General features: G+C 37.2%; 5 protein-coding genes across 10 annotated transcripts; all 5 read right to left on the bottom strand.

Annotated features, from left to right (window-relative positions):
* Positions 1-2,067: 2,067 nt before the first annotated feature.
* LOC134813927 (small ribosomal subunit protein uS3A-like) lies at positions 2,068-3,496 on the bottom strand. Its single transcript, XM_063821861.1, has 4 exons — positions 3,233-3,496; positions 2,874-2,999; positions 2,575-2,739; positions 2,068-2,430 (listed from the first exon to the last, which is right to left on the bottom strand). The coding sequence occupies exons 1-4, from the start codon at positions 3,344-3,346 to the stop codon at positions 2,101-2,103; spliced, it is 735 nt and encodes a 244-aa protein (XP_063677931.1). The 5' UTR covers positions 3,347-3,496; the 3' UTR covers positions 2,068-2,100.
* LOC134813924 (sorting and assembly machinery component 50 homolog) lies at positions 3,470-5,037 on the bottom strand. The gene has a single exon (XM_063821857.1). The coding sequence runs from the start codon at positions 5,013-5,015 to the stop codon at positions 3,720-3,722; it is 1,296 nt and encodes a 431-aa protein (XP_063677927.1). The 5' UTR covers positions 5,016-5,037; the 3' UTR covers positions 3,470-3,719.
* LOC134813926 (ankyrin repeat domain-containing protein 49-like) lies at positions 3,470-7,935 on the bottom strand. Of its 2 annotated transcripts, none has more exons than XM_063821859.1 (7): positions 7,787-7,935; positions 7,473-7,578; positions 7,053-7,232; positions 6,612-6,711; positions 6,148-6,270; positions 5,311-5,455; positions 3,470-5,016 (listed from the first exon to the last, which is right to left on the bottom strand). In XM_063821859.1, exons 1-6 carry the CDS (start codon positions 7,904-7,906, stop codon positions 5,332-5,334), a joined length of 753 nt encoding a protein of 250 aa, XP_063677929.1. In that variant the 5' UTR covers positions 7,907-7,935; the 3' UTR covers positions 3,470-5,016; positions 5,311-5,331. The 2 variants fall into 2 exon arrangements, with proteins under 2 accessions (XP_063677929.1, XP_063677930.1); XM_063821860.1 differs by having other exon boundaries at positions 5,330-5,455.
* A 182-nt stretch (positions 7,936-8,117) lies between these two features.
* On the bottom strand, positions 8,118-11,776 carry LOC134813743 (transformer-2 protein homolog alpha-like). 5 transcript variants are annotated; one of them, XM_063821617.1, is made up of 6 exons: positions 11,736-11,776; positions 11,106-11,259; positions 9,566-9,657; positions 9,261-9,367; positions 8,919-9,113; positions 8,118-8,784 (listed from the first exon to the last, which is right to left on the bottom strand). In XM_063821617.1, the coding sequence occupies exons 3-6, from the start codon at positions 9,649-9,651 to the stop codon at positions 8,504-8,506; spliced, it is 669 nt and encodes a 222-aa protein (XP_063677687.1). In that variant the 5' UTR covers positions 9,652-9,657; positions 11,106-11,259; positions 11,736-11,776; the 3' UTR covers positions 8,118-8,503. The 5 variants fall into 5 exon arrangements, with proteins under 5 accessions (XP_063677687.1, XP_063677685.1, XP_063677683.1 ...); XM_063821615.1 differs by having other exon boundaries at positions 9,261-9,364; XM_063821613.1 differs by lacking the exon at positions 11,106-11,259 and having other exon boundaries at positions 11,736-11,770.
* Positions 11,777-11,877: 101 nt separating this feature from the next.
* On the bottom strand, positions 11,878-14,683 carry LOC134813745 (transmembrane emp24 domain-containing protein 2-like). The gene is made up of 4 exons (XM_063821618.1): positions 14,089-14,683; positions 13,635-13,725; positions 13,357-13,528; positions 11,878-13,154 (listed from the first exon to the last, which is right to left on the bottom strand). Exons 1-4 carry the CDS (start codon positions 14,205-14,207, stop codon positions 12,943-12,945), a joined length of 594 nt encoding a protein of 197 aa, XP_063677688.1. The 5' UTR covers positions 14,208-14,683; the 3' UTR covers positions 11,878-12,942.
* Positions 14,684-15,104: the final 421 nt, after the last annotated feature.

The raw sequence follows: 15,104 nt of genomic DNA, 5'->3' as shown, positions 1-15,104 counted from the left end.
TGAATGAAACCAACTTTATATGGAAGGTAAGCATATATATTACACATTCTCTATGATTATCAGCTCAATATCTACCTAACTGTGGATTCTGTGTTCAAATAATCGCAAAAAATGAACAAAATCGCCCATATCTCAAACTGACTTCGCTCAAAACAATAGAACTCAATAGGGTTTCAATATTTTCACATGAAATTTTCAGAATCAACGTAGAATTGTCTCATGACCTTAAGTTTTGGGACAGAATTTTGAGTTAGGCCTTTAAAAAAATTTGGCGGCCAAAAATGTCTGATTTACAGTCATTGAGGTGCACATTGTATTGATACAGATAAAAACAGCCCCCCTCAATCATATCTAGGGACACTCCTTCAATCTTATTTAAGTATTTAGTTAATATCCCTACTAAATGAGTGCATGAAAGCTTTTTAACTAGTAAAATTAAAGATTTTACTCATTACGGGTATATGGCCCCCAGAATATAGGTTTAAAAAAAAAAATAGCGACCAAGATTCTGAATTTTCTCTGTCACCCTGAGCATTAAGGAATGTGGGGTAGTGATGAGAAACAGTTAAAGAACATATGCTGAAGAGATGGCATCATCAAAATGTATGAAGGTGGAGTATTTGAGGACGATTTTTGCATACCTATATTCTGGGGGCCGTAGTTTTTGATTTTTTGCTATTAAGTATACTCTAAACCATTTCAATTTAGTATCTGGAGCCATGGGCATCATCAATACAGTCTCAGCAACATATTCTGACTGCATATAACTGTCTGTGACAATTTTAGAACAACTTAGGAACAGATGTTTGGACCTATATTCTGGGGGCCCTGTTAAAAAATGGTATTTTTACAGGTGAAAAAAAGTACACTTAAAAACCTAATATTTATTTTCAACTACCCAAGAAACATTTAAAGGGTTATTATGTACATATTTACAGCCCTAAACATGCTTAGAAGTAGTTTTAACACCTGTTTCTAAGTGCTCAAAAAACGACCTATATTCTGGGGGTCATATACCCGTAATGTATAAGATTAGATTTACCTTTCATGTAAAGTTAGTCTTGTTCAAAGATATTGATTGTTCATACTTGACCAATTTATGAGCCAAAATATATGAAGATTGAAGTATGAGTTCAGGGGACTAGCAACAGGCTAGTATATTAAAATGTAGGATCAGTGCATATGACAGTATTAAGGGTTTCTTAATGTTAACCTCGACTTATTTATTGTTAACCTCAACTTCTTTTTGAATTAGCGAAATACTTGACTGAATAAATTGGGTGGCACCAGGTGATGATGGTGATGGGAAAAAGACAGGAGAAGTTGGAGTTAGGTGAGGACGGCAACTGGAGCAAACTCAACGTACAGATCGAGCAGTGCAACGAGGTAACTGAATTAGTAACTAGATTAGTAACCTAGTAACCATCATAGTAACCTAGTAACCATCATAATAACCTAGTAGCACATTGATAGTGCAATATGGTAGATAGCCAAGTAACAGATTGAGCAGACTACCTTATAAAAAGTATAGCTGGTATTATAGAGTGATTAAGAGAGATTAAATACTTTAAGAGAAATATCGGCAATACTTTTCAGTCGTTGTTGTTTCAACCTATAACCTAGTCAAAATATAATGAATAATCTAATAAGTCTATTAAAACTTATACAACCCCTATCAGGTAAAAATAGCAGCTGTATACGGCAAGGGCGCTAAAGGATTACTCCGGTTCGAAGTAGAAGATAAGAAGAAGATAAAGCTTATAAAAAAGTCACAGAAGCCGGGACAGCAATCATAAACTATTAAATATTAAGAGACAAGCAACAGTGAGCAGTATAATGAATGAGCAGTATAACAGTGAACAGTATAATGCCATTTGCTTTGCGATGGACATGTCTAGAAGCTTCCCAAAGTTTTAAGTGGGATTTTCCAAGCTTTCAACTTTCCAGGGGGTCGTTCACACATTACGAACCTTTTCAATTTAAATCTGTGAACGTATTTGAAATAACTTACGGTATTAATGACTCTTATTTTGACCCACGATTTAAGAAACAATTAAAACACGAAACTTTCCATATAAATAAAAACATCATCTTAAATTATCACATAACGACAGCAGGAGATGGTGCAGCATCAGGTGCTCCAGCCTTTTCCACGCACGTACTGTATGGAGTTTCGATTTTGCTGTCAGCTTCTTTGGGCTCAACGATAGCAACGTGATCAGGTAAAGGTTGCTTGGGTCCAACTTTGCCCTGAGGGTCATGCGGCAACATAATTTTGACCTTGATACCGAGTACACCCTGTCTGAGGAGAACGTGTCGCACGGCAGTGTCCACGTATTGCCTCTTTGGTTCTCCGGTATGGATCATGAGACCATCTACAAACTTCATCGACTTAGCTCTCTGACCTCTCAGTTTACCGCTCACTACTACCTGAAAGGGTTGGCAATTTAGAAGTGCTTAAGTATGAATATTGAATAACGACCTGATAATTTAGTGTCTAGAAGTATAGGAAAAATTGTTTAAAAGCTTTGTTTTAGATTGTGCTGCGAAATTGAGAACAAGTATTGGCCTTACCTCGCAACCCTTAGCACCGCTCTCCATGATAAATCTGAGAACACCATAGCAGGCACGTCGGACGGCCAAGCCACCAATAAGTTTATACCTGAGAGATTCGCACTGGGCGATAGCACAAAGACCTCTCTGGGCAACTTTCTCAGCGTACAGCTCCACTGTTCCTTCCTGTAAAATAAGACAAACTTACAAGATATTGTAATTGAGCTAAGAAAGAAGATATTGTGATTAAGCAAGAGCGTAAATTGTGTGGGGATATTTTTAAGTACATCAGTAAGTATGAGAAATGTTGTTGTACGTACAGCGAAGTTGAATCTCTTCTGGATCACGGCAGTGAGTTCTCTGATTCTTCGGCCCTTGTCTCCTAGCACGTTCTGTGTTCGTGTAGCGAGAATGATGATTTCAGTTCTGGTTGGTGTGACTCGGACCTGAGTTTCGGAAATGTAAAAAGGATATTCGACAAGCATTATACACGCAAAGGCGATAAGTTTGACCGCTGGAGCGATGCAGAAATGTACAAATTCAAAAACCCACGTAACCGCATGCGCGCGGCGCGCAAAAATAGTCAGATTTGTTTTGACGGCGCCGACTCTCCAAAGAAAAGGGATAAAATATCGTGCTAGTCGTGGAAGATGTTTTATGAGCGTGCAAACTGATTTACCTCAACGCCGGAGTAACCATCTTCAGCTAATTCTCTGGTCAGAAACTCATCGAGTTCAGCTTTGAAAACTCCATCCTGGACAAACTTCCTCTTTTTGCTGATCTGGTATGACATGATGGTGCTACTGTAATATACAGGTTAGCTAATCGTATATTTCAATGTCAGAACAATATCAACACAGTGGATAAGACATTACAATTTAAGTTAATTGTTCAATGTCCAGAAATAAAGTCGATATCAGCAAATATAAACATGTTACGATCTCGAATCAAATATCAACACATTATATACAATACAATATCAACAAAACAGGAAAGTATGAATGTTAACTCGTTTACCAAAACGGCCCTCGACGTGAATTGAAATGAGAAAATAGTAGAGTGCGCTATCTTAACTCAAACATCCAAATATTTATTCTAACGTGACATTCGTATAAAATCCTAATTCGCGGATCAAAATGCATATAACCTTAATTCCGCCAACAAAATCACATGAAATTAATTCCGATGCCGAACTGTAGTCCGTGATTCACCACATCACTAGCTTGATACCTGATAGGAACCGCATAATTTATCTCCATTCTAAAGTTGGCTATTTTCATAATAACACCGGAACCAACTGATACTCTCGGATCAACGAACAAGTCCTTTCTATCATTTCCTAAATTACCAGCGTTAACGAAATGGTTTATACGCATGAACTTGCCAAGACCCCAGATATGGGGAGAGAAGGGGAGTTTGCGAGATAGTGATACCCCAGCCCCCCAATGCATGGTGCCCCCAAGTGGGCGCCCTATACCGTCCTCATAGAACCCTCTAACTGAACCAGGGCCCCCACAAAAGAACTTGTCTGTTATCCACGTCCGCCTGTTCTCACTCAGTTCATGGATCAGACCAGCTCGGAACGACAGAGCTCCAGAGTAACCCAGGAATAGTTTAGTGTTAATCTGAGAGTCCACATTGACTTTAACATGGTTCACATCACCCATAAACCCAGCTAGCTCTGTTTCTATTGAGTGTTTTGAACCGGTAGTTGGGACCAGGAGGTCGTCGCGTGTGTCGCGCACATACTTGTGCCGCACGGCGCACTTCAGATGATGACCAAACTCTTCTCTGACCTTCATGGAGACGTTCCCACCGTGGATCTGTTGCCAGAGAGCTTCTGCTTCAAACTCATTCTTACCTCCTAACATCCCAACTTGATACACCATGTTAGTCTTAACGTCGGATGTCATGTAGTTTGCAGTCCTGTTTAACATGTTCTCTTTTGACGCTACAACTTTGAAATTAGAGTTTTTCTGGGATAAGATGGGTTTATTGAAGATCATGCTGCAACCATCTGAAATCTTCGTTCCCTTCACGTAATTAACACGGACAGATTCCAGTCTCCCGAACAGATTCCTAACTTTCCCGTAAATATTTAAACTACCATCATTGAGTCCTCTATCACCTGACACGTTCATGCCGAACGTGTTCCTCCTATTCTCACTAACAGCTACTCTCAGCATTACCTCGTTTACATCGCTCTTCTTACCCAGATGTTCTATATTAATGTCTATCTTCTCAAACGCGTCCAGTACCTCCAGATCATCATGAGTTTTACCTACTAGTCCCAACAGAGAGTACAGATTCTTAGCTTTTAACAGAGGTTTGAGATGAGGTACCACTATGTCCTCTTGTACTCGTCGCAGTCCGTCTATTTGTACTGATTTAACTCGGATGTTGTGTTGTAGGATTTTGAGGAGGATGGCGTTTGTTTCATCGTCCCCATGATGTGATCCCATCCTGCAGATTGAGTTGTTAGTGATTGTGGAATGTGGGAATTGTTTTACTTAGATGATGAGAATCTGTATGTTGCCGGAACAGTAAAAGGCAAAGGATGCAAGTTGCTTTCTAGCAGTATAAAGTTAATTAAATATAAACATAAAGAATACATTTAATACAATTCAAATAAATATATCCGAAGACTTTCCTTCTACAAACAGTAAATACTTCAAAATAAATCAAATAGAAAAAAAGAAATTTCAACAAAAAAAATTCTTACCCCGATTTCACAAATAACCAAAATATTCAAAATACAATTCCACATTCCACAAGCCTTTATAAGAGGATTTCTCTATCCTTCATAGGATCAATGTCTACAAATCTGTGTCTTAGCTCAAAGAGCGGTCCTAGAAGGGAACTAGAGAATGCTACCTTCTCTGCTGTCTCGCCACTGTTGTTCCTGAACGGTTCATTAACTTATTATTAATTAATTAACTAATTGATCAATTATCACGACAATGCTTTTATAAAATAACTCATGACACAACCGGTATATATACTGATAACAAGGCTATATTGATACTGTGAGTGGCCTGAATATAATAACGTTTAATTTTATTGATCAATATTTAACGCACAATAAAATACCACATAAACAAGGAACCTTACATAATGGGTGCAAGGTTCCCCACAACTATTCTATACTCATTCTTTCTATAATTATGTAAAATCCGGATTGGAGTATTGTTTATGAGTCGCATGGTTGCAATGTATTCTTGTGTAAAATTGTATTGATCCCGTTTGATGCGATAAGGAAAAATGCTCTTATCAGGAAAGGAATTTTCTCAAGAAAAGAGTAAATTCCTTTCCTGATAAGAGCATTTTTCCTTGTCGCATCAAACGGGATCAATACAATTTTACACAAGAATACATTCTATACTTACGTACAAAGTACACAGCACTCTTTGTAAAACTTTACACTACCATTTACAATATGTTTACCCTACTTATTTAACTTACACTAAGTTCAGCTAACCAACTTAAAGTAAACACACATCTAGCTAGCTAACCCAACTTTAACTTCCAGTAAACATTTAACTTAACTAACTTAATTAACTTAATATAAGTAAGTTAAATACAAATGTAACTTACAGCAGGGACACATCAGTATCGCAGTGCCAGAGTAACAGATGTATAACACTAGCACAGGCCTGACTACTGCACGCTATGTGAAGCGGTGTTTGTTGGCCGTTACTCATCGCATTTACATCACACCTGGAATATCACCAATATATTACACTATGTTACATCTGAAATAATTAGATTTGATCTTATCATTATTATAAGATTTGATATTACTAACGTTTAGGGAAGGGAGTCCAGCCTGAACTTTGCAGACATGCCCATATTTGTTTTGGGCATGTTGATGTGACTTGGCCTATTGGGCTAAAAAAGAACCAAATATGGGCATGGCTGCACCGGTGGGCGGTTTCAGGACCTCTTCAAAAGTTCGGTCACAGGTTGTTATTTGTTGGTCAGCTGCTATCTTGAAAACAAGTTTCACAGAAATTCAGGCTGAACACCTCCCATTAACAAAGATACTAATAAGAACGTACCCAGCAGCAATAAGGAGTTTAGCACAGAGGACCTTGTTCCATCGTGCTGCACTGTGCAGTGGGGTCCAACCATCATCTGTTCTACTGTCCCTATCTGCCCCTGTAACACGCAGCATTAGTTACAGCAATTAATAAGAGCAATTAGTTAGAGCAATCAATTAGAGCAATCAATTATAATTGGGGCAATTAGTTAGAATAATTAATTAGAGCAATTAATACGAGCAATCAATTAGGGCAGTCAATAAGAGCAGTCAATTGGAGCAGTTAATTAGAGCATTCAATTGGAGAAATTGACGTCATAACCCACTAATAGATTGAGGCTAGTTCCTTGTTTGGAAAGTGAGTTTTAAGTACTGTGAATCACAGGTAAGAGCACTGTTAAAAGAAAGAAGGATTGGGGCCGGGGGGGGGGGCAGGGGGGGCCGGGGGGCAATGTCTGACCGTTTAGAAGCAGGATCTCCACAATATCCTCCCACCCCTGATAACAAGCTCTGTGTAGAGGAGTGTAACCGTCAGTGTCCTTGTAGTTGATAACATCAGGTTCCCCAGACAGTATCTCCTCAACCAGTGCAGTACAGCCTTGTTCCGCTGCTTTTAGTAGACGCTCCCCGTAGGGCGTACCTGGAGGGGTTATCAGTTGGTCACTAATTAGTCATTAACTGGTCACTAATTAGTCATTAACTGGTCACTAATTAGTCATTAACTGGTCACCAACTAGTCACTAACTGGTCACTAATTAGTCATTAACTGGTCACTAACTGACCACTAACTGATCACTAGCTGGTCACTAATTGGTCACTAACTGATCACCAACTAGTCACTAACTGGTCACCAATTGGTCACTAATCTGTATTGACGTACCATCTACAAAGTGTATCCAGTTAACTCGCTCCGGCACCTCACTTAACATGTCCCTATCAACTACAGCCTGGCTCTTCCAACAGTCGTCATCCATTGCAGACTCCTCCTGTGCAAGTTAATTAATTACTTTAATTGGTTAATTACTGATCACTTATTAGCCCGGCGTTCATGGTTTGCAATCTTAAATAACATAATGTTTGTTCTTCTTTTTCTCTGCCATTTCAAAATTTAAGCTGAGTTCAGCACGAAATTTTAGGTTTTGGTGTTATTTATAATTTAGCTGACCCTCCCGACTGTAAACTAACTAAACATACCTGTGGTTCATCTCCCGTCACATGACTACTAAACTGAAGGTCTGTTGGAATGTCCTCACATTCCACTGCACTCTGACAATGTTCAACTAGAGCGTCTATTGAGCTCATCTCCGAGTTCATCTTTTAGAGTCTGTTCGTTATCACATGCTTTACACAAGGAGTAACGTTAATTACTTTGAATGGCATTGCGATACAACATGTTCACTAACCAAGATTCAAGATTCGTTCTATCATCTTAGCACAGTATCAATAGTAATTGAAGGAAATTTATACCAAATATGGAAACTTTACGAAAGTTGCAATAACATTTAAAATCATTGAAACATGTGAGTCGAGTAGATAGGTAAGTAATATCATATTTGGTTTAAAGCTAGTTAAATTAAATTACCGGCGATATTAATACAGCATTTTTCTCGCTTTTTGAAAATAATAAATAATTAACAACCATTTCTCTGACACTACACTTTCAGAATTCAGATCATTTTCTCCAACAACTTGGTGCCAAACTGGCATTAAAAACACTTCATTTGTCTTACGATGGGAAAGAATATGGATTTAAGAAATAGCTCTAACCGAGACCGTCGTAGACATGATATTGAACTACCAAATCTTGAGAAGATCTCGGGCTTAACAACTGACTAACAAGAGTTTTCTAATTTAGCCCAGTTAGTCTTTAAAAAAGTCAAAATAAGCTATCCTGATGATCTGAAAGGAGTTCTAGTATTTTCTGGATCTGTGGTGACGAGGACTGCGAGAGCGACTGCGGGAGAAGGAGCGGGAGGGTGAGCGGCGGCGGGGGGATCTGGACCGTGATCTGTACCTCTTACTGTGTCTTGGGGATCTAGATCTGGATCTGGAGTAGGATCTTCTGGAGCTCCGTCCCCCGTACCCCCTACCTCGTCCTGAGTATCGGGGGATAGTGGGCCGCCCCATGTACTGTCCTGGAGTTGGGGTGTGGGGTCGCTTGGTTACTGAGAAATCTACTCTGATCTTCTTACCTACAGGGGGAAGACAGGGTGAGTATAAGTGTTAAGTGGTGGGTACATGACCAACTTACTAAATAAATTAGAGTATTAGTTATTTAGTTAATTAGAACATAAGTTAATTAATGATTAGTATTAATTAACCGTACCGTCAATCTCCAGACCATTAGTTTCCTCCTTAGCAACTTGGGCATCCTCCGGTCTCTGGAAGTAAACAAATCCGAAACCACGTGACATGCCCGTCTTTCTGTCGTTTATTATCATGGCGTCCTCCAGCTTGCCGTACTTCTCAAACACACGCCGTAACTCGCGGTCTGTGGTATCCAGGTTCAGACCAAACACTCCTGGAGAGGGTTTATTTAGTGAATCGTATAGAAAGTTGTGGAAACGTTGAAGAGTAGGAAAAGTTAGGGGGTGTAAAGTGTAAATGAAGGCCACAAAATGATCAAACGAAAATGAAAGCATAGGATTATAAGAGTGGAGAAACGTACCAACAACTTTAGAAGGAGGAGGCATGTCTCTGTCCCCGACATGTCTCTTTCTGTTAGATAGCGGAGACACACTGCGCGACCTACCGCGACTCTTCGACCTGGATCTACTGAATTAAACTACTCATTAGACTAATTATGTTCCATGTCACATGTCACAATACGTAACCTCCGGGCGCCCGGGGCGGGGCATTGCAATTGGTTGAACTAAATTGTCAAAAAAGTTTGAAAATTATTGGGTTTTCCGAGTATTTGTTGTTGTAAATAATTAAATATTAAAATTGATAATTAAAAAAGAATCTAAAAACCTGCTTTTATCGGATCTGCTGGGAGACCTGCTATAAGACCTGCTGTAGCTCCTACTTCTAGAACGGGATCTTGATCGTGACGGCATTCCAAACTGAGAATTATTTTGATATTCTTTACAAATCAATACATTTCTCTTTTAATCTGATGAAAAAAGAACTGATTTGAAATGAGTTGATTTTGTTTAAATCGTAATTCAAATGTACAGAAAAGTGTTGAAAATTTGCGGGGTAGGGAAAGTTAGGGGGTGTAAATGAATGCGATAAAATCAAGTGATCTGAGTGAAAGACTGTGAGAAGTTGTGAAAGCAAAAAAGGAACCTATGTGAGTGTTAACAACTACTCTCCCTTATTGTGAGTGTTAACAACTACTCTCCCTTATTGTGAGTGTTAACAACTACTCTCCCTTATTGTGAGTGTTAACAACTACTCTCCCTTATTGTGAGTGTTAACAACTACTCTCTCTTATTGTGAGTGTTAACAACTACTCTCCCTTATTGTGAGTGTTAACAACTACTCTCCCTTATTGTGAGTGTTAACAACTACTCTCCCTTATTGTGAGTGTTAACAACTACTCTCCCTTATTGTGAGTGTTAACAACTACTCTCCCTTATTGTGAGTGTTAACAACTACTCTCCCTTATTGTGAGTGTTAACAACTACTCTCCCTTATTGTGAGTGTTAACAACTACTCTCCCTTATTGTGAGTGTTAACAACTACTCTCCCTTATTGTGAGTGTTAACAACTACTCTTCCTTATTGTGAGTGTTAACAACTACTCTCCCTTATTGTGAGTGTTAACAACTACTCTCCCTTATTGTGAGTGTTAACAACTACTCTCCCTTATTGTGAGTGTTAACAACTACTCTCCCTTATTGTGAGTGTTAACAACTACTCTCCCTTATTGTGAGTGTTAACAACTACTCTCCCTTATTGTGAGTGTTAACAACTACTCTCCCTTATTGTGAGTGTTAACAACTACTCTCCCTTATTGTGAGTGTTAACAACTACTCTCCCTTATTGTGAGTGTTAACAACTACTCTCCCTTATTGTGAGTGTTAACAACTACTCTCCCTTATTGTGAGTGTTAACAACTACTCTCCCTTATTGTGAGTGTTAACAACTACTCTCCCTTATTGTGAGTGTTAACAACTACTCTCCATTATTGTGAGTGTTAACAACTACTCTTCCTTATTGTGAGTGTTAACAACTACTCTCCCTTGTTGTGAGTGATAACAACTACTCTCCCTTATTGTGAGTGTTAACAACTACTCTCCCTTATTGTGAGTGTTAACAACTACTCTCTCTTATTGTGAGTGTTAACAACTACTCTCCCTTACTGTGAGTGTTAACAACTACTCTCCCTTATTGTGAGTGTTAACAACTACTCTCCCTTATTGTGAGTGTTAACAACTACTCTCCCTTATTGTGAGTGTTAACAACTACTCTCCCTTATTGTGAGTGTTAACAACTACTCTCCCTTATTGTGAGTGTTAACAACTACTCTTCCTTATTGTGAGTGTTATTGTGATAACAACACTTACCAATAACCCTAAAAATATCCATCTTCCTTAAATCGTCATTAATATATTCAATTGTAAAGTTCTATCATGGCCAGATTGTTACTGTGGGACGTTTTCTTAAAATTATGATCTTCATTCTTCAAAATTCTCTTTAAATATTTCTTCAATCTTCAGTCTTCGTTATGAAAGGAACAGTTTTAAGAAATGTCATAGCGTAAGGAACACCAAGCTAAGTAATACTGCTCAAAACACTCACTGGAGTCGTACGTTTTAACATTTAAAAAAAAGTAAAATAGGCTTTAACCTGTAACTTTGCGAGGAGGATGGCTAAATATCAGGTGCTATTTTAACATCACAAGTTTTAAGATACAGACAAAAATATTGAGAGTATGTCATCGCCATTTTCGCCAGCAATTTTTAGATAGATATCGAATAAGGTCGCAAATATTAAATTGCTTTATGTAGCTTTGACGGCGAGAATAAATCTTGCCATTTTGCCATCATTGCTTCACAATCTCAGTGTTTTTGTCATTTCATGGCGAAAATATCTAAATTATTTATATTTTCGTCACGATAAAAACCTGAAATATTTGGAATAATTGGCAATGACGTACCCTGAAATAAGGAATTTTAACATTTATCTGAACTTACCAGTAACTTTAACGTGGACACAGAGCCTTGGGGCCTAGAATGAAGGTAGTCTTTAAAATCGCAATTCAGTTTAAATTAAAATCGTGAAAAGATTAAAATATTAGCTGTAGTTTGTCTGAAGAGTGGAATAAAACAAGGAATATCAGTTATTAAAATTTGTAAATTAATAACTATAATGTATGGAAAATTAAACTCAGATTGTGTGAAGTTCTATACCCAATATCTATCAATTTACCGGTCACATTCAAATATCAAATTTAACTAGCTTTACAGACAGGACAATAGTCATTGTTTTTGTCATTCATGCATTATATTATTTCCAATTTTTAACGTAAAATAAAGGGTACGAATTGGTTTGATAAACTCATTTACAAATTATATTATGCTTCATGTTATGTAACCAGAATTCGAACGATATTTTTTTTTCAGTAAATCTCGTCGAAAATGTAGAATAATATAATGGTCGCCTCGAAAATAATTGGAAGATTCCCGAAATTTTCAAACATGATACTAATTATAATATAAATAATAAGTTTATGTAATGCTAGTGAGACCTAACTCCCCCATTTTCAACTCTTTACAACAGGATCACGGTATTTACATAGATTTATAACATAGACATTAATCTGCGAATTCAACACACAATCAAAAATAAACTAAAATAAATAACTTCGGAACTTTTATGTTTAAAACCACACTGTAATTAGTAATATGCTTTACTTTAATACTGTGAACCTTAAAACACTTTCTTAATTCTATAATTCCCTCTTGCTTATCGAATAATTCATGCACAGCTAAGTCATAACACAATGCCAAATTACTAATTTACCCATCATTTACACAAACGTGTAAGGATTATTTTAAATCATATAGAAATCAATATAATATTTCATGATTTCCTTTCGGAATTTGGATCAGGAGAAAATTTCAATTTGTATACCATAAAGTTAGGAGTGATTCGAAATTGAATGAAAGTCTGAAAATATTTTGGAAACGTGTTTTCCATAATTCTAATCATCAAAAATATAATATAAAGAGTTTAGACAAGGGTAGATTTAAGTTTTAAACACATCTGTTCTATTCCTTCGACAAAAACTTGAAAAAAAGAGAAGCAAACTGTATAGGTTGAGTGTTAAATTCTGAACTAGACACAGCACGTTATAACTTATAAAGAACAATAATATCATTAATTTGATACATCTACAAATTAAATTACCCTTCTTACTTCAAAGAATCTCTTAATATAGTAAATTTGTCCAATAGTCATACAGAGGAGTAGAGAGAACTCGAAGCAGGCCCAAATAACGACCCGTCGGTTCGTGTTCCTGTTGATCTCTCCGTGTGCAGTGTCTCTTATCTCCATGTAGTCCTGTTCTTCCTTTACCTCTCTTAGCTGGTTCCTCAGGTCTCCTATCATACCTGAGGGGCACATTGAGATGAAATTTTAAGAATGTACTTCAGTAGTAGTACTGTTCCATGGGCTCTCAATAAAACTAAATTATTAATATTAAAATGCACCTTTTTTATATGTTTTTAATGTTATTAACTTTGTATTATTTTTCACTTAACATTGGATGCTAAATTAACAAACCCATTGAATAATCAAAAAATTTAAACTGACCTTTAATTTTCTTGTCTTCATCAGACATATCAGATGAATCAGCTTCTCTAGGCTGTACAACAATCATCTTGAACTTTAGCACTTTGGGTGTGACTGTGGACATTGCATTACTGAAACAGAACACATAGTTGCCCTGCATAGACGCTGAGAATCTGAACCTTCCCTCTGTTTCCTGTGGAGGTGACTAGTAATATATTTACTGTTATAATAACAGAGGAGCATGAAGGGGAAATGTTAGTGTGATCTAGAGTTGGGAAATAATCTAGTTAAAAACAGACCTGGTTAGCGGCATAGATGACAGAACCAGATGGGTCTGTCAACGAAACATCGACATCCAGAAATCCACCCTCTGCTACTTCAAATGATAACCTGCAATTGTATACTTCTATGACAACCACTAACCAGCTGTAGTGTAGTATAGTATTATGTTTCCACTGCAATGTATAAATAGTTGTCAATCAGGGATAATTCAAATTACACCTTGAGAAAGATGTTCAGTTTCTGGGACATTTGATATGGAGTTGTGGAGGGAGTTATGTGCCTCGCCGGGCTAAAGTAGTGGATGACCTTGCTGTACGGCAAGTTAAACAAGGATCTGAAACTACTAGGTTCCGTACAGACTCAACTCTGCACCCGTGTCAATATGTTCATTAAATGCAAGCCTCTTGATTTATAAAGGGTCAAAGAAATGTCAAATATTTCCATGTTGTACAAGATAATAAAGTTTCTAACCCGGCTTTTTGGTTTGGCTTCAGTTCCTCGTAAAAGCACTCTTCAGCTTTAGCATCAAGGTAGAGCATGTATCCATTATTGGCTCCCACACAGAGGGCAAGTAGGAGGAGAAATTTCATTCTACAAATATTTCTGTAATTATTTTACATAATATATCATTTAAATAGTTTTTGCTGCTAATTTGGGCAACATAATAGGTGGATTGGGTCAATTTGTCTATCGGATCTGCGGCATTTTGTATTGAATTGAATAATAATTGGTGTAAATGATGCAGATGGTGTAGGACTCTTCCTGTAAGAATCCTGTTCTTTTCGTGGGGCAACCTAAATATCTAAGCCACAATTTATTTTACTATTATATTTGAAATGTCAAACAGTATAAATACAATAAATTAAATCAAGTGATGCAATTGGCAGATTATTATATTGATGTAGGTTATATTGTAGTACATGGGGGACAGTAAATCGGGGTTTGTAGTACATTAGGGGACTGTACTATGGTTATTGTTTACAGAAAGTGTGGGAATCAGGACACTGTTTATCAGCTTTACTTAAGTGTTTAAGTTGTTTCATACTATACTATAATTTTCAGAGTGGAGTTGTACCCCATCCATAATTACTTACATGCTATGAATTTTGACGGATTAAATTTAGCCTTTGTTACAATGTTTACGTTTGAGTTAATAAACTATGATGATATATGAATTTTACTTGACTAAGTGCTTATCTTAGAGTTAAATGTTTTTACAGGCTCTAATGATGTAGCTTTACGAAGATTTCAAGCCTTGTGTGTTCCCCTTCGTGTCCAAAAGCATTATTTAAACTTCATAATATCATGCTTAAAATAGGGGAAACACTTTTGATCCAATTCAAATGCCGTAGAACTTAACTTGTATCTGTAATTTAAGCAATTGGAAGCAGAAAGTGAATTATACTCATGTCTTACACACATCAATACACAACACGTGTCACGTACACATTGGGCTTAATGCATTATACATCAAAATATATGCTCGC

The sequence above is a fragment of the Bolinopsis microptera genome, chromosome 4 (genome assembly GCF_026151205.1).
Source record: "Bolinopsis microptera isolate Bmic1 chromosome 4, MBARI_Bmic_1.0, whole genome shotgun sequence".
Lineage (NCBI taxonomy): Eukaryota > Metazoa > Ctenophora > Tentaculata > Lobata > Bolinopsidae > Bolinopsis > Bolinopsis microptera.
This window is presented reverse-complemented; position numbering and strand designations above follow the sequence as displayed.

Excerpts from the sequence above, each read along its gene's own strand:
- LOC134813924 (XM_063821857.1), bottom strand. The coding sequence starts at position 5,015 with ATGGGATCACATCATGGGGACGATGAAACAAACGCCATCCTCCTCAAA.
- LOC134813926 (XM_063821859.1), bottom strand. The coding sequence starts at position 7,906 with ATGAACTCGGAGATGAGCTCAATAGACGCTCTAGTTGAACATTGTCAG. Across the intron at positions 7,579-7,786 it reads TGACGGGAGATGAACCACAG|GAGGAGTCTGCAATGGATGA; the intron begins GTATGTTTAGTT and ends TAACTTGCACAG. Across the intron at positions 5,456-6,147 it reads GATACTGATGTGTCCCTGCT|GAACAACAGTGGCGAGACAG; the intron begins GTAAGTTACATT and ends TGAACCGTTCAG.
- LOC134813743 (XM_063821617.1), bottom strand. The coding sequence starts at position 9,651 with ATGCCGTCACGATCAAGATCCCGTTCTAGAAGTAGGAGCTACAGCAGG. Across the intron at positions 9,368-9,565 it reads AGCAGATCCGATAAAAGCAG|TAGATCCAGGTCGAAGAGTC; the intron begins GTTTTTAGATTC and ends AGTTTAATTCAG. Across the intron at positions 9,114-9,260 it reads TCCTCCTTCTAAAGTTGTTG|GAGTGTTTGGTCTGAACCTG; the intron begins GTACGTTTCTCC and ends AACCCTCTCCAG.
- LOC134813745 (XM_063821618.1), bottom strand. The coding sequence starts at position 14,207 with ATGAAATTTCTCCTCCTACTTGCCCTCTGTGTGGGAGCCAATAATGGA. Across the intron at positions 13,726-14,088 it reads AAGCCAAACCAAAAAGCCGG|GTTATCATTTGAAGTAGCAG; the intron begins GTTAGAAACTTT and ends ATACAATTGCAG. Across the intron at positions 13,155-13,356 it reads TGAAGACAAGAAAATTAAAG|GTATGATAGGAGACCTGAGG; the intron begins GTCAGTTTAAAT and ends TGTGCCCCTCAG.
- LOC134813927 (XM_063821861.1), bottom strand. The coding sequence starts at position 3,346 with ATGTCATACCAGATCAGCAAAAAGAGGAAGTTTGTCCAGGATGGAGTT. Across the intron at positions 3,000-3,232 it reads ATGGTTACTCCGGCGTTGAG|GTCCGAGTCACACCAACCAG; the intron begins GTAAATCAGTTT and ends TCCGAAACTCAG. Across the intron at positions 2,740-2,873 it reads AGAAGAGATTCAACTTCGCT|GAAGGAACAGTGGAGCTGTA; the intron begins GTACGTACAACA and ends CTTATTTTACAG.